The sequence below is a fragment of the Perca fluviatilis genome, chromosome 3 (assembly GCF_010015445.1).
Source record: "Perca fluviatilis chromosome 3, GENO_Pfluv_1.0, whole genome shotgun sequence".
NCBI lineage: Eukaryota > Metazoa > Chordata > Actinopteri > Perciformes > Percidae > Perca > Perca fluviatilis.
The window spans coordinates 8,477,425-8,500,286 of record NC_053114.1 but is presented as its reverse complement, the minus strand read 5'-3'; the positions used below and the strand labels follow the sequence as shown (position 1 = coordinate 8,500,286).

The 22,862-nt window shown below is 41.6% G+C and overlaps 1 protein-coding gene and 2 long non-coding RNA genes across 3 annotated transcripts; 2 read left to right on the top strand and 1 right to left on the bottom strand.

The window, feature by feature from the left end:
• Nucleotides 1–1,430: 1,430 nt before the first annotated feature.
• LOC120555519 lies at nt 1,431–2,395 on the bottom strand. Its single transcript, XR_005638723.1, has 4 exons — nt 2,311–2,395; nt 1,997–2,173; nt 1,649–1,893; nt 1,431–1,549 (listed from the first exon to the last, which is right to left on the bottom strand). It is a non-coding gene; the product is annotated as an uncharacterized LOC120555519 (long non-coding RNA).
• A 1,256-nt stretch (nt 2,396–3,651) lies between these two features.
• LOC120555934 (piggyBac transposable element-derived protein 4-like) lies at nt 3,652–5,934 on the top strand. Its single transcript, XM_039795142.1, has 2 exons — nt 3,652–4,220; nt 4,809–5,934. Exons 1-2 carry the CDS (start codon nt 3,652–3,654, stop codon nt 5,932–5,934), a joined length of 1,695 nt encoding a protein of 564 aa, XP_039651076.1.
• Nucleotides 5,935–9,545: 3,611 nt separating this feature from the next.
• On the top strand, nt 9,546–10,003 carry LOC120555518. Its single transcript, XR_005638722.1, has 3 exons — nt 9,546–9,608; nt 9,710–9,763; nt 9,853–10,003. It is a non-coding gene; the product is annotated as an uncharacterized LOC120555518 (long non-coding RNA).
• Nucleotides 10,004–22,862: the final 12,859 nt, after the last annotated feature.

Below are 22,862 nucleotides of genomic sequence, written 5' to 3'. Positions count from 1 at the left end.
ATAACACTTGCCCGATGGCTTCTACTCTCTGCTGCTACCGCTACCGCTGCGTCGACGTCACTTCCGTGATTTGGGAAAAACCCTGAAAAGTCCTTTGCAAAACTTACAAAAGTGTAAGGGAAAAGCTAGCGAATTCAACACTCCATAGAAATTTGAAATACTTTTTTTTTCCCAGTGGGCATTTGATGTCAATTTAACATCAATATGACATCAAACATTGACGTCAAAATTACGTCACGAAATAGGTCAAAAATGAAAGTCAAATTGACGTCAAAGTGTTGACGTCAATTTGATGTCAAGATTTTAACCTCTACTGATATCATTTTGATGTTATTTTGATGTCAAGCTTTGTTAGTATTTGATGTCAATTCAACATTTATTTGATGTCAAGATGTCATGATGTTGATGTTATTTAGATGCTATTTTGATATCCTTCAATATCAAGCTTCGATGTCAATTCAACATAAATGTGACATCAAACATTGACGTCAAAATTATATCAAAATTTATTTACATATATTTAGATTTTTCAATGTCAAGCACCACTCAATTTCAACCTAAATGTACAATAACTGACAACATACACATGTATATATGTGCAATTATTTAATTTGTCAAATTTACAGACATTAGAACATACATCATGTATCATCATTTATTGAAGTGGTGCAGTGGTTTCAAAATGTATCAACACACAAAAGAAATTGTATTAGTTTTTAATTGCACAAGTCAAGTTTCTAAATTAAGTGGTTCAAGTCAAATTACCTAGCAAACAATTTTCAGTTCAGGGAATGTTCCGTGGACGTTCGCAGAAAGATGAGGGAACGTTCGCTGATAAAGTTCCCTCACGGTTGTTCAGGAAAGTTTTTTGCCTTGGTTACACAAAGATGGCAATATCCTGACCCATCATAAATGGCTTGAAATGTCGGTAAGAAACCATAGTGATGGAATATCCATGTTTTATTCATAATACGTTTGGTAAATGTATAATCCAGCTCATACAAAAGCAAAGAATTCGAAACAAACAGTTTGCTAAATTATTTTCCGGTGATTCCCGTGTGCTGGAAGACGTTTCCCTCCACATAAGTTAGGTTGACGCACACCGGTGTGTTCACGAGACTTGTTGGGCCTTCTCTGGTGTCTGTTGAGGAAACAAACACAAAACACAGAGTGAGGTCTGGTGTAACAGACATAAAATGGACTGTAAAGTACATATCTTAGAGTTTTACTTACACTTTGCAGCCTCTGCATGAACTCCCTCTCCATGTCCTGGAGTTCCTCCTCCAGTCCCGAGGTTCGACTCCTGGTAGGGGAACTGGAGGAGGACTCAGGCTTGCGGGACCTCTTCCTGGTGGTGGAGGAGGATGAGGCTTCTGGTGACTCTGGTGATGGCACGGTGTGGTTGAGGGCCTGGCAGAAAATGCCCCTCATCCTCTTTGACTGGGCCACGTTCAGGCTGAGGGTGTAGAAGCAGTCAGCTGTGGCCGTGTTGTGGCAACATAAAGGTGGCCACCATCTTCTGCTGCTCGGCATGCAAGTTGTTCTTGGCCTTAAAACAGTAAAAGAGAAAAGATTGCTACTGTTAGTTAAGTAAGCAGAGTTTTAATGAAATCCAGCATGAACAGATATGTGACTGAGGAGAACTTACATGTGTAGACACAGCGGTCCTCAGGTGGGTGAAGTTGGGGGACCCTTTGAGGCCCAGCTCTGCCCATGCTACCTGCAGGTGGTGCAAGAAGTTCTTGCACGGGCCCTTCCCAGCCGTGAAAAAAAAAACACCTGGTTCGTGGCTTGCTGGCCACCTGCAGCTGCAGCCACCTCTCCAGCCAGCGAAACTCGTCAGTCTCCAACAACATTTGGGCCCCACCATTTGAGTTGTTTGTCTCGTGTTCCCTGACACAGAAAACGGATGGACTCTCTCAGAGGAAACATTAACAAAAACAACACTCACAAGCAGTGATGACACCAGGACACAAGTCGAGATTTTTATACTTACAGAGATCACAAAACCCTCATCGCCAGGCTTGTGCGCCTCTGCAGCCTTCTCCACCTCGCAAACCCAGAGGTTACGGACTTCCCCCCGGGTGATGACCGTATATGGAGGCTGTGAATGCTGCAAAGTAGCCGTAAATACGGTTACGCAGCGATGACGTGTGGTTCTCCTCCAGGGCGTCTGGAAGGAGAGAAGACAAAAAGTATTTCAGCACACGAAGGGGAAGACAAACAAACATAAAGACATCACTTTGCACGGCAGGATTCCGTTGGATATGGACTATTTTGGCTATTTTGGAAAGAGGGATGCACACTTACGCAGCAGCTCTGGGATCCTCAGTTTGGCCCCCTCATGGCACCGCTTCATCAATGTTCCTTAAAAACAGCCAACTGAACAATTCAGGGCCTTTTTTTTTCCCGGTAAAAATTAAAAGACTTCTTACCCTCCACTAAAAATCTTGGACTGTGCATTTTCCAGCTTGGCAGTGGGGCAGCTGCCCTTGTGGTACCGCTGGTTGTCCCGGAGGTAGTTTTCTGTGAACACACATTTAAAATGATCTGAGTAACATTTAATATTGAGGTAGAATCTTAAAACACACACACACACACACACATCCTACTTTTCTTATTAACCAATTGAAGGAGGACATTCAGGTTGCTTATTGTTTATTTTACCTTACTTTGTCTGTTTGCCCGAAAGTTAGCATTAGATAAAGCCTTGTTTGCATTTAAACAGAAAAATGTCTGAAAAATTATAATACAGGAAAATAATTGTCTTAATGTCAGTAAAAGGGAAGAAGTGTCATGTTGTGTCATGTAAACATGAATGTATTACCCTATTCACCTGTAATGTATGAAACTTACATAACGCTACACCAAACTTTCCAGTTTCCTTCCTCTCTATATTCTGAAGAGTTTTACCTTAGGGATTAATTAATATATCATTCAAAAGCCTGATTTATGTAAAACGTTATACCTAAAAACGGCACACAATAGATTTTTTTTCTTGGCTGTCCAAAATTCCCTCTGTAAAAACGTGTGTAGTCTACTCTATAAATTTGTTATGTATATTCATCGTTAAAACTAAAATGACCGAGATAACTTCCAGGGAGTTGTGTAAATCGGAGGTACACCACAGCTTTGGGCGGGAGACTGTGATGTGTCCGCCCGTCCGCCTACATAAAGTACTTAATACATAACTTTTAGTAATGTTACACAAGCAATTAAATACACATTAAATATGGAAACGTGAGTATTCAAAATAGGCTACATGATAGCTGAATACAAATCTTCCTCCTTTTTCTGCATGTTCACTTTTCAGCAAGCAAGATGGCGGCATTCGTCTTTTAACCCATTTGTCCCGGATGCTGCGCACCGAAACATTACATCTACCGCCGGTTACTGCGTTGCGCAACTCTGAACCTCCTGCCGGCTGCTGCGTGGCGCAGCATTTGGTATTAGTCATCCTTTTCATGACGCGTACAGCATAGAACGCACTGTCATTGGTTCAAATACACATGAGGTGGGTCTTGTTGAGTTTTTTAAAGACTACGTGACCCCCCAAATGTCTTGTGGTTGGCTGAAAGTCACGTCAGTCAATCATACATACACGTGCATTTGTTTTTGAGCGAGCGAGTTTGTTTTTGAGCGAGCAGGAAAATGGCTACGGCAGAGGAGGATTTTGACAGCGAGGGCAGTGACATTGAGTTGGAAGATAGTGATGAGTTTGAGTTGGAGAGGGAGGAGGAGGATGGTGTTGATGAAAACATGCAAGATGATCCGTTGGATAGAGCACAAGAGTGGGATGTGTGGGACACAGACACAGAAGGAGAGGAGGATGACTTTCACGGATTCCACGTAGACTGGAGAACCGAGGATTATCAGCCGCGCAAGGCGAAGCAGTTCACCCGCAAACCGGGGGTGAAACAGCCGATCCCCGTGGACGCTAGCCCCCAGGATGTCTTTTTGCGTATTTTCACCGATGATCTTTGGGACATGTTGGTGACTGAAACTAATCGGTACGCTGAACAGACGCGCGGTCAGACCCCCACCAATTCGAAGTGGAACCCTGTCTCCAAAACGGAGATGAAGACATTTGTCGGGCTGTGTCTCGCCTTCGGTATTTTGAAGCTGCCAGCACGCAGGGATTTCTGGAGGCAGACTAAATGGCTGTACCAGACCAACGTCCCCAAGGCCATGGCAAGGGACCGTTTCGACATGATCTGGAGGTAATGATTTGTGTTGTGTTATACTGAGTTTGTCGCAGTTCAATGTTGATCTTTGGTGTGTGTGTGTGTGTGTGTGTGTGTGTGTGTGTGTGTGTGTGTGTGTGCGCATGTGTGTGCATATGCTCAATACATGCTTTGTATGCATTTTATTCTAACTTAACATTTTATGTCACTCTTGTACGAAGCACATTGTGTTACATTATTTATAAATAAAGTTTGATTTGATCTGATTTCTTGTGCTCTCTTCCTTCCTGGTTGATAATGATAAATAAATACAATAATATATATATATATATATATATATATATATATATATACACGTATACACGTATAAATACAATAATGGCATTATGAATAAATAACAATAAATACAAATACTATAAATATACACAAATAACATAATACATATAAATAAATACAATACTGGCATAATGAATAAATAGCATAATAAATAATATAATTATGGCATAATGAATAAATAAATATAAATACTATAAATATACATCAAAAGCAATACATATAAATGAATAAATACAATGATGGCAATAAATGTTAGGCTTAAATTAATCTTATCATATGCATTTTAAGATATCTCCATCTCCAAGATAATATTGATCCTGTCGTGGACAAGACGGACAAGCTGTGGAAGATCCGGCAGTGGATGGACTTCCTCCTGGTTAGGTTCCAGGCACTCTATGAGGTCAATGGTTTCGTGACCGTGGATGAGTCCATGGTGAAGTACAAGGGACGCCTGGGCTTCCGGCAGTACCTCCCCATGAAGCCGGTGAAGTGGGGTATAAAGGTGTGGGTCATGGCCGAGAGCAAAACGGGCTATGTCACCAATTTTGAGGTGTATACGGGGGCCATTCAGGGTAAGGCAGAGAAAGATCTGGCTCACCGCATAGTGTCAGACCTGGTGACCCCTTATTATGGGTCCAACCTTTCGGTATATATGGACAACTTCTACACCAGTGTGAAGTTGATGGTGGACCTCAAGGTCAGGGGGGTGCAAGCGTGTGGAACGGTGCGTGCCAACAGGAAGGACCTCCCCAAAAATGAGCAGCTGACAAAGAAGGCTGAGTTGAAAAAACATCAGTTTAATGTGGCACAGCGGGATGAGTTGACCTTCTGCGTCTGGCAAGACACCAAGGCAGTGATGGTCCTCTCAAACTACCATGACCCGACAGCTCATGGGTTAGTGAGGAGGAAGTCCAACGGTCAACGCCAGACGGAGGTTCGGGTGCCAGCATGTCTTGCTGACTATCAGCAACACATGAAGGGAGTTGATCTTCTGGACCAGATGGTGGGCTACTACCAGATCCATCATCGATCTACGAAGTGGTGGAGGAGGCTCTTCTTTTACTTCATTACGGTGGCGTGCTACAATGCCTTTGTGGCTGCCAGGTCTGCGGGAGGAGCCGAGTGGAAGTATAGGAGGGGCGGCTACAAGGATTGGCTGGAGGATCTGACCCAGGAGCTGATCGTCCCTGTCACTGCAAGAAGTGCTCCCAATGTTCTCCCCACCAGCCCAACTGGAGCTTCTGCTGAGCATGACCTGGTACAGCTCAACAATAAGAGGAAGACCTGCAGGGAGTGTTCTCTAAAGCACTGCGGCACCAACGTGCGTCCTGGATCAACGCTGATGGGGTGCAAGCAGTGTAACCTTCCTCTGCACCGCGAGTGCTTCATGCACCATGTCCTTCGCCACAAATAATTTGATCTGACTGTGTGTGTGTGTGTGTGTGTGTGTGTGTGTGTGTGTGTGTGTGTGTGTGTGTGTGTATGTATGTATGTGAGTCAGTGTGTGAGAGTCAGTCAGTGTGTCTGTCAGAAAACACAGGACTTTCACCGGGGATCGCGCCCCGCGTGTGGCAGTACCTTTGTCCCGTGTGTTGCAGTTCCTTTGTCGGCGTGTCCCGCGTGTGACGGTTCCTTTCCCCGTTCTTTTTTTTCCTAACCCCAACCGTCTCGTTATTGTGGCGTTTCATTCCCCCGTTGTGGTGTTTCATTTCCCCGTTGTTGTGTGCCCCTGCGGCCGGGGATCGTCTGTCTGTGAAGATAATGCTGTTCAACAAGCCAAAGAGGAGAGATGTGAGCCATGGAGCTCAGAGACTGAGACTGTTCCCAGTTCCACCTCAGGACTGTTAACCCTCTCTCTCATAACAAGATGCCTTGTTCAGTGTGTTGGCATGTTATTTTTATATATTTTATATAATCGATTTATATATTTTTTTATCCCCATCTGTTTTTGAGAATCTTTTGAAAAATGTGTTTGTATGTTAGTGCTAAGGGAGCATGTTTTAATAAAACCTGTGATTCTTACCTTTACAAAGCATTTTATTTCATGTTTCTATGTGCTACAGAGGCTTAGCGTCACTGTGTCCACGTTCGGACACCACTTGCTGCTATTGGCCATATCCGGACACTTCCGACGTCACGCACTTTCCGGTCTTTTCGCGGTACTTTGAATTTGCGATCATCGCCCAAAATGTAAGTATAATTGATTTATACCCATCAAACAATCTATGTATGAAATTTCGTATATGTACACGGACATTTACATGTCTATTTAGTATATGAAAGTAGACTTTGATGAGGGAAAGTATAAAACACTTGGGCGACGCCGCCAGGCGATCTTTCGCTTTACAAAGTTTATTATTTTTACTGTACTGCTGATATGATTTAGCGCGATAGCATGAGTATGCATTTTTTGCTAGCTTTAACACGCACTCTGTCTAGGGGAAAACGCTTGTTCATAAGCCCAGCAACATCAAGTTTATTCATGTATTAGCTAGCTAACTATCATCTAAATGCTGTGTGTGAGAGAGAGGGGATATTGTGTTAAAAGCCAGTAGTGGCTCTTGCTATTGGTAAATGTGGCGGTTATAGCGTTATAGCTAGCTAGATTAACCTCCAATATAATGCATTTATTAGCTAGCTAGGTTGACAAAGATTGTATGTGTTTTGGCTCTCAACGTTTGTAACTTAGCTACTCTTGTGTGGTTTATGTGCTTGGCTGAAAAGATAAAGAAAGTGAGTCAGAAAAGAATAAGGAATAAGAGAGACAGAAGCAGAGAAGATAAAAAAGAGGAACAGTAGAAAACAAGGTAGGCAGTGTGTATGTGTGTGTGTCTCTCTCTCTCTGTGTTTGTGTGTGTGAGTGTGAGTGAGTGTGTGTGTGTGTGAGAGAATTGTATTTCCTTTACAGGAGCATCAAGCCCAAAGAAAAAGTGGATATAGAAATTGCCACTTTGGTTGAAGGTAAGTATTTTTGTGTCTATGTAATGTGGCAATTTATAGATTTTGTCAACCTTATTATTAAACAAGACATGACATGCCTAACCTAATTTTGAATTTTAATGTATTTCTAACAAGAAAATGTATGTGCATTTGCAGATGCCCAACATCAGGCAGATGAGGAAGAGGGAGAGGAAGACAAAAAAGTGGACCCAAGAGGCAATGGAGCAGGCCAAGTAGGAGGTGGAAGCAGGCAGGCTCTCTCTACGGCAGGCAGCCATGAGGTTTGGGGTCCCTAAGTCCAGCCTGAGTGACCGAAGTCAGCGGAAGAGTGGCCTCCGTTTTTTTCCATCTGTCGGAGGTCACTCCTCACCCATGCAGACGGAGACTCCCTGGTGGAGTACTGTCTGTACTCTGCTCTGCATGGGTTTCCGCTGACAAAGCCTCAGGTCCTGGCCCACGCTCTGGCCATCTACAACCTCCGCCACCAGGATGCGCAGAGGACCGCGCTTGGCCAGACGTGGTGGATAAACTTTAGGGAACGGCAAAAAGATCGCCTAACATCCAGGACCCCAGACTTCATTGACCGTGGGAGGGCATCCTGTGCTAAGAGGGGGCCCATAGAAGACTATTTCCGCGCTCCTCACCACCACCCTGGAGGAGCATGTGCTGAGGGAGAAACCCCGTCAGATTTATAACTGTGACGAGACGGGGTTTCAGCTGGACTCCAACAGACGCCATGTCATCGTGCCCCGGGGGACGCAAGCATGCATACAGGCAGGCCCAGGGAACGAGGGAGCACATCACCGTCCTGCCCTGCCTGAACGCGGCTAGGGAGGATATCCCCCCATTTATCATCTAAGCAGGGGGGATATCCAGGCAACCGCGCAAAGTAGGGGTTCCCAATGCCCTCTACGGGAAGTCGCAGGCAGGGTACATAGACAGTGAGCTGTTCAGGAAGTGGTTGGTTTTCGGCACTTCCTGAAGTTCGCCACCCAGGAGCGCCCGCTGCTGCTGTTAATGGATGGCCACATGTCCCACTTGGATCCAGAGCTTGTCCGGACGGCACAGAGGGAGGGGGTCATTCTCCTTTGCCTGCCACCACATACGTCTCACATCCTTCAGCCACTGGATGTGAGTTTCTTCGGACCCTTGAAGGCAGATTTCTCTGGTGTTACAGGAGATCTGTCGGCAGTGAACCACTCCTTCATGGTTTCCAAGAAGGAGTTTTCAAGGGTCTTAAGGGACTCATACCAGAGGGTGAAGGATCGGGGGCTTGTGGTGGCTGGGTTTAGGATGAGTGGCCTTTACCCTCTGGACCCGATGGCCATTGACTGGTCACGGGTCATGCCGTCCGGGCGTGGGACCTCCTCACCACCTCCACCAACCCCATCGGCATCTTCCTGGGCTGGGCCTGATGTTACCCACCCCATAATACCCTCACCCCCACTCCAGATTCCACCTACCCACCCCATAACACCCCCACCACAGAGTCCACCTACCCACCCCATAACACCCCCACCCCAAAGTCAACCAGCCCCTATCCTTCATCCCCAGAATCCACCAGCCAATCCCTACCTCACCCATCCCTTGGTAACATCAGGCCGGATAACAGTAGACCTGGCCCACCTCCTGGCCGAAATAAACTACCACAAAAGCACTGGCAAGGTCAGGAGGAATGTCACCAAGCCCAGGATACTGACAGCCCAGGAGATGTCCGACACCATCGAGGAGGTGGAGGACCGTGCTGCAAGGCAGGAGGCCCAAGCTCTGAGAGACACCAGCCCGGCAGCCACTTCCTCTACCCTGCCTAGCGGCTCCCGCCCCAGCCGCAGAAGAACTTGGCCCCTCGGGGCTACACCAGCAACCAGCTCCGGCATTTCCATCGCCGGTCCCTCAGCACCCTCTGCCCCCTCTTGTGCCTCCCACGGTCCCCAGCTGCCTGCCACCAGCGGCAGACCATCACGGACGAGCCTGCCTGCAGAGGGACACCACCATCCTCTATCTCCTGGTCAGCAAATTATATCAATCAGTCAAAATACTTGTATTAAACCCTGTTATAATAATAAAATATTATTATTCTTTTAGAGCCTTCCACATCGGGCGCAGGATTGGGCCGCCGAGGGTCCACTTCTTCCTCTCCCTCCCACTGTAAATACTTAATATAATCTGTTAAAAACAAGCAACATTTATATTTATGTTAGTGACATTAGCCATGGTGAAAAGTAAACAAAACATTTTTATTTATACAGCAGAAAGAACCAGCTCCTCCTCCTCCCTGTCTGTTGGGCCCACGACATCCACCGGTAGTGTACTCAATGTTAACAGTCTTTGCATGCCAATTATTATTATTATATTATATATATTCTTAAAACACTTTTCTTTTTGTGAGAAGGTCACACCGCTGCAAAGAGGAGACTGGAGCAGACAGTCTGGCGGTGTGGCCGGTGCAGGGAACCCGAACCTCCAGAGGCTCCAGAGGGATTGGTGTCGTGGGTCCAGTGTGACAACTGCCACAAGTGGTTTCACACCACTTGTGTCAGCTGGGAGGAGGATGAGCTGAGCAACAATGAATTTTGGTGTTTTGGTGTTCAGATGTTTAATTTATTTGTATTTTTTATTTTTTTTTTTTTTTTTTGTCTGTTTTTATTGTTATTAAATATAATTTTTTAACAATTATGAACACTTTTTTATACTATAAATCTTAGTATAATAATAGAATTTTATTATATATATATATATATATAATGTATGTATATTGCTTATTTTCATGCAATAGTTGTAAGATATCGAAAATGAGAATTGGTAGTTTAACAAAACATCCAGTAGGTGGTGCTATAGGCTAAAAATGGAAATTAAGATGCTTTTATTGCACAATTCAGAGTTGTAATTTTATTGTGAAGGACGGAAGTATCATCCCGGAAGTTTTGACAGCACTGCAGCAACTTAATACCCCGAAAACCACCAGCCCGCATTGTTTACAGCGAGGAGATAGGGGTGTCCGGTTATGGCCAAGGGTAGCGTATGGCTAATTCAGCGGTGTTAGCGGACTTTAGCCAACTCTTATAAAGTAAAAGCTTAAGTAAATTGTTAAAACAATATACCGTTAGAAAGGTAAGAACTTACACTTTAGTTTAACACCATTAAATTAACTGAAAACATTAATAGATCATTTATATTCGTATCATAACAGATATTGTGATAGAACGTTAGCCAATAAGTGTCCGAACGTGGACACAGTGACGCTAGATAATAAGATTTTGGTAGACGTTGACAATTCTTAATATTTTTTCAGAAAACCCTCAGGAGATAAGGATATTTATCCCAGAATAACATAGGTTTTTATAGGCGTTTTTAGCAGGCGTTTTAGGAGTAAATGGGTTAATACAGACGTAACGTTAGGCTGAGGACGTGACAGTTGCCGATGAAAAAAGCTTTTGCCGCCCATTTTTACACTTTTAAAATTTAAATATTCAACAATAATTTACCATTGCAATGTCCGGAAATTACTAACGGTCAGTGGATTAGCTACCTTTAGTAACGTTTTATTCATTAACCTCTCCTTAAACCAAGCTAAATCAACGTTAGCTAGCTACGTTTTAGCGTGCTAACATTTGTCGTAGCGGCTAGCTAGCTAGCCAGCCAATGTAGCATACGATGACTCAGATAGCTAGCTAGCTAGCTATATCTTAATAAAAAATAAAACTGATAACTTATTAGATAACGTAAATTTGAATGTGCGAACAGACGTAGAATATAACAATACAGCCTTGCAATGTCTCCATTAATGACTCCTTTGAAATAATGTTAATTAGCTAAGTTAAATGTCAGTTATCCTTCATAAGCTAGCTAGCTAACTAGCTAAATTAAGTTAGCTAGCTAGCTAATGTAGCTAGCTAACGTTAGAGAGTGTATTCTAGAAGCAATGTTTAAACAAGCACATTTTCAGCAACAAACTACCAGTAAAATTAAAATGCTTACCTCACTTCCCTGCCCCAGGAGCCAAAGTGTCGTTTTACTCATTAAGCTGGTCCGGTGCAAACTCACCGAGAAACGAATCAGACGATGTGGGGGTGACTAGACCGTTACGCCAGTTGAAGAGGTGCGCTCGTTTTTTTCTGTGTGACGATAAAGCGGGCGGGGTGTCAGATAGAGCGCACTCCTCAATGTGTTTCTGTCTCCGCCCGCCATAGTCCTTTGCTGGTATATATTTGCAACGCATATCGTGTTGGATTTATATTTTATAACGTTACTTGAATAAAACGAACAGGCTGTTATCATAAAATTGTTAGACTGTTTTTAAACTAAGCTAAACCTGTATGATATGATCTGATGTATGTTTTATACGTCTTTTATGTCACGTTTTTTACTCTTCCCATACTATGTCATGACCATTGACATAAAAGGTCATGACGTGTGCGTGTGTGTGTGTGTGTGTGTGTGTGTGTGTGTGTGTGTGTGTGCGTGCGTGCGCGTGTACCAGGATTTGGAAGTGAAGGGTTTTGAGTGAAAGTTTCTAAATTGAAGATCTCTCGCAGTCAAGCCAAGCAGACTTGTGTGATAGCGGTTATGAAGATCTCCTACTTTTCCGCGCGATATGGACAGGATGTGTCGTCTTTTTGTAGTCAATTTGTAGTCCATGATTATTTTAAAAATCAGCTTCAATATCAGATTAAATTGACCTTTTAGTATATGCAATTATAGTGTCTGCTGTCATTTTACATGCAAAAAAATATAGGCCTAGACCTACGACTTTCAAGATCATTCAGGCTAGGGCTTTTAGATGTTGAAAATGAGTCGCATTGATTTACAATGAGTAATAAATATACTTTTTCAGAAATTTGAACAGACATTGTTTTGACATCAATTTCACATCAATTTGACGTCTTATTTCTGGACATCAAATCAACGTTGATTTAATGTCAGTGATATTGACCTGAGATGTAGGGACCAGAAAAAAACATGTCAGATTGATACCTTTGTTGGGCCTCTTTACAAACACAAGGAAATAATTACAAAATATAATGACATTATGCATATTCATGCATGTCATACATGGTGGTCAAAATCTTGACTATTTGTTGACGTCAAATCAACAAAAGGCTTTTCAGTGTAAGAACGGTTCTTTCCAGTTGCATGTTTTCCTGCTCCTCCTGTAGTATTTTAAACCTCGGAAGGCTTCAGACAGGACATTGGCTAGGCTGTGCGCCTTTGAAGGACCCATGCTGGCGCTGCTGCTGGAACCAGAGGCATCCGCGACTGACGAGGTATCCTCCACTTCAAATTGCTGGTGGCAATCGTCCCCCTCATGTGAGCTTTTCTGGGCTTGACCGCTGTAAGCCTCATCGTTAGCCGGTGTCAGGCTAGTAGGGCTAGCACTAGCAGTAACGTTAACCATCGATGACTGTTGAGTCAGGGATGATGATGATTCGTACAATGTGAGAGGAGCACACAATCCTGCCACACTTCTCCTACTATCTCGTTATTTTCTTTTTAATGCGCCCGATTTATATTTTCTCTCCATTTTCTTAACTATTCTCTTAAGTGCTATCAGGAATACATAACGTTTACATTATACATTCGCACCTCACGCCACCCTTAGTTACTGTTGCTAAGTAGGAGAAGCTTGGCCTTAGCAACAGTAACTAAGGGGGGACTTGGCATGGCGCTCACTACGCTGCCCATATACATAGACGCCGCATTGGCCTCTTTATATACAGTGCCTTGCGAAAGTATTCGGCCCCCTTGAACGTTTCGACCTTTTGCCACATTTCAGGCCTCAAACATAAAGATATAAAACTGTAATTTTTTGTGAAGAATCAACAACAAGTGGGTCCCAATTATGAAGTGGAACGAAATTCATTGGCTATTTCAAACTTTTTTAACAAATAAAAAACTGAAAAAGTGGGCGTGCAAAATTATTCAGCCCCTTTACTTTCAGTGCAGCAAACTCTCTCCAGAAGTTCAGTGAGGATCTCTGAATGATCCAATGTTGACCTAAATGACTAATGATGATAAATAGAATCCAGCTGTGTGTAATCAAGTCTCCGTATAAATGCACCTGCTCTGTGATAGTCTCAGAGGTCAGTGTAAAGCGCAGAGAGCATCATGAAGAACAAGGAACACACCAGGCAGGTCCGAGATACTGTTGTGGAGAAGTTTAAAGCTGGATTTGGATACAAAAAGATTTCCCAAGCTTTAAACATCCCAAGGAGCACTGTGCAAGCGATAATATTGAAATGAAATCAGACCACTACAAATCTACGAAGACCCGGCCGTCCCTCTAAACTTTCAGCTCATACAAAGAGAAGACTGATCAGAGATCAGCCAAGAGGCCCATGATCACTCTGGATGAACTGCGGAGATCTACAGCTGAGGCGGGAGACTCTGTCCATAGGACAACAATCAGTCGTATACTGCACAAATCTGGCCTTTATGGAAGAGTGGCAAGAAGAAGCCATTTCTTAAAGATATCCATAAAAAGTGTCGTTTAAAGTTTGCCAAAGGCCACCTGGGAGACACACCAAACATGTGGAAGAAGGTGCTGTGGTCAGATGAAACCAAAATCAAACTTTTTGGCAACAATGCAAAACGTTATGTTTGGCGTAAAAGCAACACAGCTCATCACCCTGAACACACCATCCCCACTGTCAAACATGGTGGTGGCAGCATCATGGTTTGGGCCTGCTTTTCTTCAGCAGGGACAGGGAAGATGGTTAAAATTGATGGGAAGATGGATGGAGCCAAATACAGGACCATTCTGGAAGAAAACCTGATGGAGTCTGCACAAAGACCTGAGACTGGGACGGAGATTTGTCTTCCAACAAGACAATGATCCAAAACATAAAGCAAAATCTACAATGGAATGGTTCACAAATAAACATATCCAGGTGTTAGAATGGCCAAGTCAAAGTCCAGACCTGAATCCAATCGAGAATCTGTGGAAAGAACTGAAAACTGCTGTTCACAAACGCTCTCCATCCAACCTCACTGAGCTCGAGCTGTTTTGCAAGGAGGAATGGGCAAAAATGTCAGTCTCGAGTGCAAAACTGATAGAGACATACCCCAAGCGACTTACAGCTGTAATCGCAGCAAAAGGTGGCGCTTACAAAGTATTAACTTAAGGGGGCTGAATAATTTTGCACGCCCAATATTTTAGTTTTTATTTGTTTAAAAGGTTTGAAATATCCAATAAATTTCGTTCCACTTCATGATTGTGTCCCACTTGTTGTTGATTCTTCACAAAAATTACAGTTTTATATCTTTATGTTTGAGGCCTGAAATGTGGCAAAAGGTCAAAAAGTTCAAGGGGGGGGCCGAATACTTTCGCAAGGACGGTATATATATATATATATATATATATATATATATATATATATATATATATATATATATATATGGGTCAGTGACATATATACCAGAAAAAAGTGTTTTTTCAAAAATTTCAAATAACAGGCATGAAAATGGTTGACTTTTGTTCTATTAACTCATCTTTATAGAAACATATTTTGTTTTTAGATTTTCTATTTGAATCAGAATTTATGTGACAATCTGTTGTATTAGTCCATAAAATCGTCATATGGTGTGACATGAAAATAATTGTATATAAACTGAAAATGGATTATACCTTTCTTAAGTTACTCACTTTATCAAAGTAATTTATCATAACTAAACTGTGATCCATTTTAGTTTTGTGAAAATTAATTAAATTTGTGTATTATTTTCTAAAACATCGCTCAATGTGAGATCTATGCCATCGGTCTTTTAACATATTTTCTATTTATTGTGACAAAACTTGCTATAAAATTATAAAAATATTTGTGACTCTTGCTGATACTATTTTCTATGTATTCCATGAACATTTTCAGGTTTTATCATTGATAAAGGTATGTTATTTTCACAATTTGGAATGTCACACCAAATTATAGTGTCACACCATATGATAATGTCGCCATGTGTCAATGCAAACCATGTATTATCCTACTTATTGGTGAGTACTGATCACTCATATGGCAGGAAATATTTAACCACTCTTTAATGCTGGAAGGTAAAATTCAAATTTTATTGATTTATTTGATATTTAACAATAAAACAAAACATTTTTTAATATCGTACGAACCATATGAATATATGTTTGTGTATCAAATTTCATTTCATTTCAATTCAAAACTGGTCTGCAATATGTATTAATATAAGTAAAACAAACACATTTTTTATATCATATGAACCGTGAACATACAGGGTAGCTGAGTGGATCCATAAATAAATCAATTCATATAGATTTCATTGTACATAAGCCAGTCAAATTTGGAGAGAGTAGCAAACTGACTGCCTTACTGAGGTTGTGATATGCCACAAACAACTTCCTGATCTTGATAATAAATGCAGTCTCTTGCCCCTCCATACTTATGTCAACAATTTGTCCCACATATGGTTTTCCCTCATACTTAAGACAAACTGTCCTTCTGTGTATCCTTCATCTGAAATGGTGGCTGAATCCTCAGCTTGGGCCTCTCCCAATTGATGCACTTGATTAGGCACATGCATACAGCACCTGAGTAGAAGAGCTTCAAAAGGAGAGATTTATATGTCAGTGACACGATTGTCTGCAGTGATTGCAATAACTAGCTTCTACTCCATCAAATTGGGTTTGCGCAATTTACAAATATGTAGGGTTTCTACTGACTGGGCTTGGGGCTCTCTAGTGGGTAAGCTGGATGTTTCTGTGAAGGGGGTCTGCTGTGTCTGTCTGATAAACTAGAAATCTGTACACCGAATAAAACTAAACTAAACTAAACACAATTGACTGTGGATAATTACAGATGTTAGCTTTTGTGATGATGGACCCAAATACATGTTTAAAAAGGACAAAACATACATTGGACTTTGTTATTTATTGTTATATCTGCAGGAAATTACAATTCATATCATATGGTGTGACAATCGAATCATATGGCGTGACAGGCAGACATGTCACGCCATATGATGAAGTGTCACACCATATGATGTTTTCAGCACTTAGCACAACCTTGAGTCTTGTAGCTACACATAAGCATACTAAAAACATGCTAGCTATAACAAAGCAGAATAGATTTACATGTAATTATGACAAAATAATAAAATGTCTTTTGCATTTTTATGAAAAATGTGTCACACCAAAAGACATCTGGAAGTGGGACTTTTGTCAGAGTGCCAACAAGTTCTGATTTATTGTAAATATAAAAATGATAACTCACCTCAGGATGTACAGTAGAAATACACTGATAGTACTGTACAACCTTGCTGAAGAAGGTCCTCTCCTTCCCAAGGGTGTCAAAACAGTTGCCCGTTCAAATATCCCAATATAGTGTCACACCATATGATTTTGATTTCTGTGACAAAATCTTTTTGATTAGAACTGACTCAAAACATTATGCTTGTAATTTGAAAAGAGTAGGCTCACAAGACATCTGTATTCATTTTCTGTATATTTTTGAGAATTTTTGCATTTATTTTTCTTAGTTTTATTCAAGTTCTCACTTTGAGAAACAAGTGCCGGACAGTCACACCATATGAGTTTTGTTATGTTTGGTTGAAAATTCTGAAAAAATGAGTGATGATCTGTTTTAAAGGGGTGATAGAATGATTATATAGGGTATTTCACACTGTTCCTTATGGTCTCCTAATGGGGTATGTAACATTGGTTGGGCTGAAAATGGCCTGGTTGATATTTTACTGGCCCTTATGCATCCCTGTTTTTTGGCCCTATTTGTAACAAGAGCTTTTCTTCCAAATATGGTATGGTCATGAATATTTAGATGAGCTGGCGCTGATTGGTTGGGGGGACCACTTGCCATACCGACATTAGAGACGCGCGCTGATTGGTTGAGCGAATCCCCAATACACATACATTAGAGAAGCGACAGAATCTCATATTCCAGACACTGCAATGTTTCGTTACCAAATTCACTTCTGAGACTTTTTTAAGCGAGAAATCAACTACATAAAGCTGAAATATGGTCCGTTTTACAAAAATTGATGGCTAATTGCAAATTTGGTAAGACGTGTCGGACTTTAGGAGCTCCACACAGTCTGACGAGAAAGCGGCAGCGTGCTGGGCTCCATACCCAGCGCAAAGTCACCCTTTGTGGATACTGCACTACGGGGCTCCGTGGCCAGCTGCCGGCATAACTCTAATATATTTACGGTTTGAATTTTGTCACGCCACTTATATAACATCATTCCCCAATGTCTTATAAAGCTAACCGTTGTGTCCGATTTGATTTTAAGGCATTTTTATGAACGTGAGGCGTCTTTGTAGGACGAGCAGCTGCTTGCTATATGTCCCATTCATTACAATGGGGAAATACCGCAGCTAGCTAGCTACACTTTTGCCATAACTAAATTATATTTACAGTTTGAATTTCGTCACGTCCCCCACTTATACAACATCATTCCCCAATGTCTTATAAAGCTAACCGTTGTGTCCGATTGATTTTTAAGGCATTTTTATGAACGTGAGGCTCTTTTGTAGGACGAGCAGCTGCTTGCTATATGTCCCATTCATTACAATGGGGAAATATCGCAGCTTGCTCACTTTCGGCATAACTAAAGTATATTTACAGTTTGAATTTCCACACGGCATGAATATTACAGGTTCCTCAAGGTCTTACAAAGCTTAGCTAACACTTGTCCGATTTCGGATTTCAATTGAATGTATTTTTGTGAATGTCAGAGTTAGGAGGAGGCTAGCTAGCTCTCATTGATGGACTCCATCTCACCGCGGCTCTATCAATGAGACTTCGCACAAGAGAGGCGTTTATTTCCCCGATTGTTTGTTTAAATAACTCAACACACATACCCATTATAAGATTAACTGGAACCCGTGCGGGGCTGCGTATAAAGATTGCGGGCGTAACAAGCTCGCTGACACTGCGGTCAGGGCGGCGATGTAGCAACCCAGGCAGCACCTACACCGGCTCTAAACTCAGACACACAGTCGGAGAAAATTTGCAATTAGACATCCATTTTCGTAAAGCGGCCCATATTTGAGCTTTATATGGTTGATTTCTCGCATAAAAAAGTTTCAGAAGTGAATTTTGTAATGGAATAGCAGAGATCTGCGTGACCTAGCTAGATTCAGAAAACTACCTGATCTCAGGTCAGTTGTGTAGCCTATGTGAATGTTGGGGCATGACCATTCTCTTAATACACCCATGGGCTGACAAAGGTTCCGGTTTTTGGGAGGTTGACGTCAACTTCCAGCTTTGTTGGGATTCGCCCGTTTTCAGCGGCAGTTTCAAAATATGAGATTTTCATAGTAAAGGGGTGTCAATGGGATTTTGAGCTTCTATGTATGTCCTATTTACCCACTGAACTGTCCTCATTCAACTATGACAGGGTAAAATCGGTTTTGCATTCTATCACCCCTTTAATGTTGAGTATGTTCACATAAAGCATAATGTTCTGCACAATATTAAGAAGGTTTTTGGCAAATATATTTTTTATTCATACGTTTGACAATGAAGACAGCAAAACTGCCATGTCACGTCATCCACCCACATATATATATATATATATATTTGAGAAAGAAGCAGACAGAAGGGGTTGCATTATACATTTGAAGGTTATCCCAGGTAGGAAACAGACGTTGTGCCAATGTCAGTTTTGGTTGGCTACGTTGGCCCAACCTATACGACAGAAATACGTCGGGCCAACGTTGGCATGGTCAGCTGCGATGGCCCAATCTATCTGATAGAAATACAACGTTGGGCCAACGTTGGTATGGTCAGCTGCAATTGCCCAACCTAAACGACAGAAATATAACGTTGGTTGTTGAAATTTGTTTATATGTGTCTGTTGGTCTGTTTTAGCTTACTTTGTGTTTCATACAACGAATACATTACAGAAACATTTAATTGTTAATCATTGTTTTAGTTGTCTAACAAGTCATCTAAACAAACCTCTCCCAGCAGCAGGTCACATGCTATAGTAAACACCGTATTTTATGGGTATCATACCCTGTCCTCGCTATGTTACTTACACAACATGAAGACCATCTGAACATATGGATGCGTTGGAGCATGGACCTAAAGAAGAGCAAGCTCATTCTTCCAAGAGAACGGTGAGTGTGTGATATAGAATTGTATACCGTTATCTTCTAACCGTTAGCCTTCTTCTAGCCACGGCTTCAGCCGTTAACGTTAGCCCAGCCAGTCCAAGGTAATCTGCTTGATTCAATGTTTTTTTTATGTCATCAATCTGTTATCTAGTAAGGCATTATTATATGGCTTCACGTTAGCAATCTGATGTAAATTTAGCCTTATCATTTAGCCAGCATAATTTAAATTCAATGTGGCGACAGCTAGCATCTCCCTTTAGCCTGCTAGCTTCTAACAGTTAATGTTAGCTATCTATAGCCATAGGTAAACAATGGGCATTGTAGCTTTCGTAGGCATATGCTAGATTTAACAGAATCGAAATCAGCTGTAGTAACTGTAATTAACGTTAGTTATTTGTTTGGCAGCATACTTACAGGGATACACACACTGTGTCTGCAAACATTTATTCAGACAGAACACTTAAACGTCAGGCAAAGCAGAGGGCTCACGATATCCTTAGTGAGGTTAACGTCAATGCTGAATCTGACGCAACCGAGGTTGTAAATTATATGCCTTGCAAAAAACGCACCTGCTGATGATGTGTGGTCAGAAGCTGCATCTGATTGGCCCATGTCCTATGAATCAGACGAGTTTGAGACTGAGTTTAATGTTGAATTTTGGTCAGATGCTCTGACAGAAACTGATTCAAGTGATGACGAATCTGTTGCTGGTGGCACCATGCATTATTTTGGAGTTGAGAAAGGCATTAGGCATGTGTTAAACCAGATAGACCCTCTCCCAAAGGCCATTCATTTTCAAGTGAATATTGATGGACTACCTTTGTTCAAAAGCAGCAATCAGCAGTTCTGGCCCATTCTAGGCTTGGTAGAGGAAGACAAAACAAAGCAACCATTCGTCATTGCTTTATATATTGGATCTGAAAAACCAGCGAATGTCAATCTGTTTCTGGAAACGTTTGTAAATGAATATGGAAAGCTTAAATTAGAGGGTGTGGATGTAATTGGCAAATGTGTAGATATTAAAATTTAAAAAATAAAAACTTTTCGGAACTTGTTTTACTTTCGTAAAAATCCTTAAAGCCCACAATGCATACCACAGTTGTGAAAAATGCACACAGGGACCCTGTCCCAATGCAGCCCTCTACCACGTGCCTCCAGTACTGTGATTTTGCTGAAAAGTTACTGAACACATTTGTTGAGCATTTTCAATCTGATTATGGTATTTATGTTGTGTATATACTTCATATTTGTGGGGGCGGCTGTGACTAAGTGGTAGAGAGGTTGCCTGCCAATTGGAAGGTTGGTGGTTTGATCCCTGGCCCTGCAGTTCCATGCCGAAGTGTCCTTGGGCAAGACACTGAACCCCGAGTTGCCCCCGATGCTGCGCCATCGGAGTGTAAATGGGTGTGAGTGTTTATCTGATGAGCAGGTGGCACCTTTTACGGCATCCTCGGCCACAGTGTATGAATTAGAGCTGAAGATCTTTGCCCGAACCCGACGGGACCCGACGGGTTCGGTCTTAATTTCTATTATTTTACACGGGCTCGGGCCAAGCTCGGGCTTGCGCTTCGGGTTGCCATGTTAAATGAGCGGTCAGCTGATGCGTTTCGATTAGAGTGAAATTGGATCCTGAGGAGGTGAAACGGAGGCTGGTCTCTGGAGGACTTCATTAATTTCTTTGTTCCAACTTCCTAGTGGCCTGTAGCCTCTGTTAGTCATGAATAAATGATGTTAAAACATGTATAAATGACTCATTTTTTACAAAAGACAAAGGAGCTGTGTGCGTGTGGCGCAGTTTCTTTTTTCTTTCTCTCCCTTTTCCGCCAAGTAGTGCGTGTGCCCGCTCGCAGTGTGAAGTGCGTGTCCGCGCTATTCTGCGACACTCTAATGACTGCTGATAGATGGCCTTTTGTACATTTAAGGCCCGATTACAGCTCTAGTATGAATGTGTGTGAATGGTGAATGGTTCCTGTACTATGTTAAAGCGCTCTGAGTAGTCGTTAAGACTAGAAAAGCGCTATATAAAAACAGTCCATTTACATTTATAACATACACGGGCTGACATCTTGCCAATGATGCAAGGCAGTTTGGTGTGCTGCATAATTTCTCAGCTTTCCCATATGAGAACTTCTTCTACACATTAAAAAACAAATGATAAGGACCCCTACCCAGCCCCTTCAACAGATCATCAGGAGGTTGTCAGAAAAATTAAGTGTCAGAACTAAAAAAAGGGTGTGCAAGGATGGTTTTTACCAGGAACATTAGAATGGGCCTTTTCCATAAAATGTGACAACTCAGCAGTTTACGAATTATAAGCAATATGTTAATGGTGGAACTTTAATTAGTTTATCAGAGGGAGACAACTACATTCTGTTCAATGGAGATATTTATATAGTGAAAAATATTTTTAAAGACAAGGAAGCATCGCATCTAGTCTGTCTTAAATTCCAAAACAACTCATCTTTTTTCACCTGTCCCATTGATTCATCAAGTCTTGATATATCCTTTGTGAAACAACATAGTAATTGACTATTGTTCCTACACAGTGTTTCAAAAGTCCTTCTTTTACAGTATAAGGATGGGTTTGTGGCATATCCTTTACTGCATACTGCTTTTTTCCACCCTTTCTGCATCTAACTAATTTACTTATCAATCATTACGAATAGTAATAATAAGACTAGTAAATATTTTAGTTTAGACAGATTTCCACTGTGAGGGAAATTAATAAATGTATATAGTTTGTTTTATAGATGTATTCAATTGTTGTTTTTAACCGAAAAGAATAAGACAGTGGTCATACCAAGTGACTGGCTGAGCATCGACAAAAAAATTTCCTTTTGGCCCCCATATAGCAGTACTAAATGTACAAAACTGGTTGAAAAAAATGAAACCCCTGATGAAGAATGGGACGAATATTTAACTGAATGGGTGGCTGAGTATGGTAAGTTATAGAGGAAGTTCTTCAATATAAAGAAATATAGAGAAATAACTATTCAAATCTGATGCTCAAAATTAAACATGCTCCTTTTGAGTTGTGCCTTGACAGGAGGAAGTTCACTTTCAAATGTTCAGATAAAAGGCATATTGATGTTATTTGTTTCTATATTTAGATTCCTATGAAAAAGCCAGAAGAAAGCTCGTGAAGTTTTGTAAAGGCAACAGTTTGGAGTCTACAGATGAGGACTGTACGGAAAAGAGTGTATGTTTCCTCTGTTCTCTGTTCTTCTTTTATAGCCTACTGTGTTAGGCTTAAACATTTGATTACACTTAATGTAAGAGGTGTCAAGTAACGAAGTACAAATACT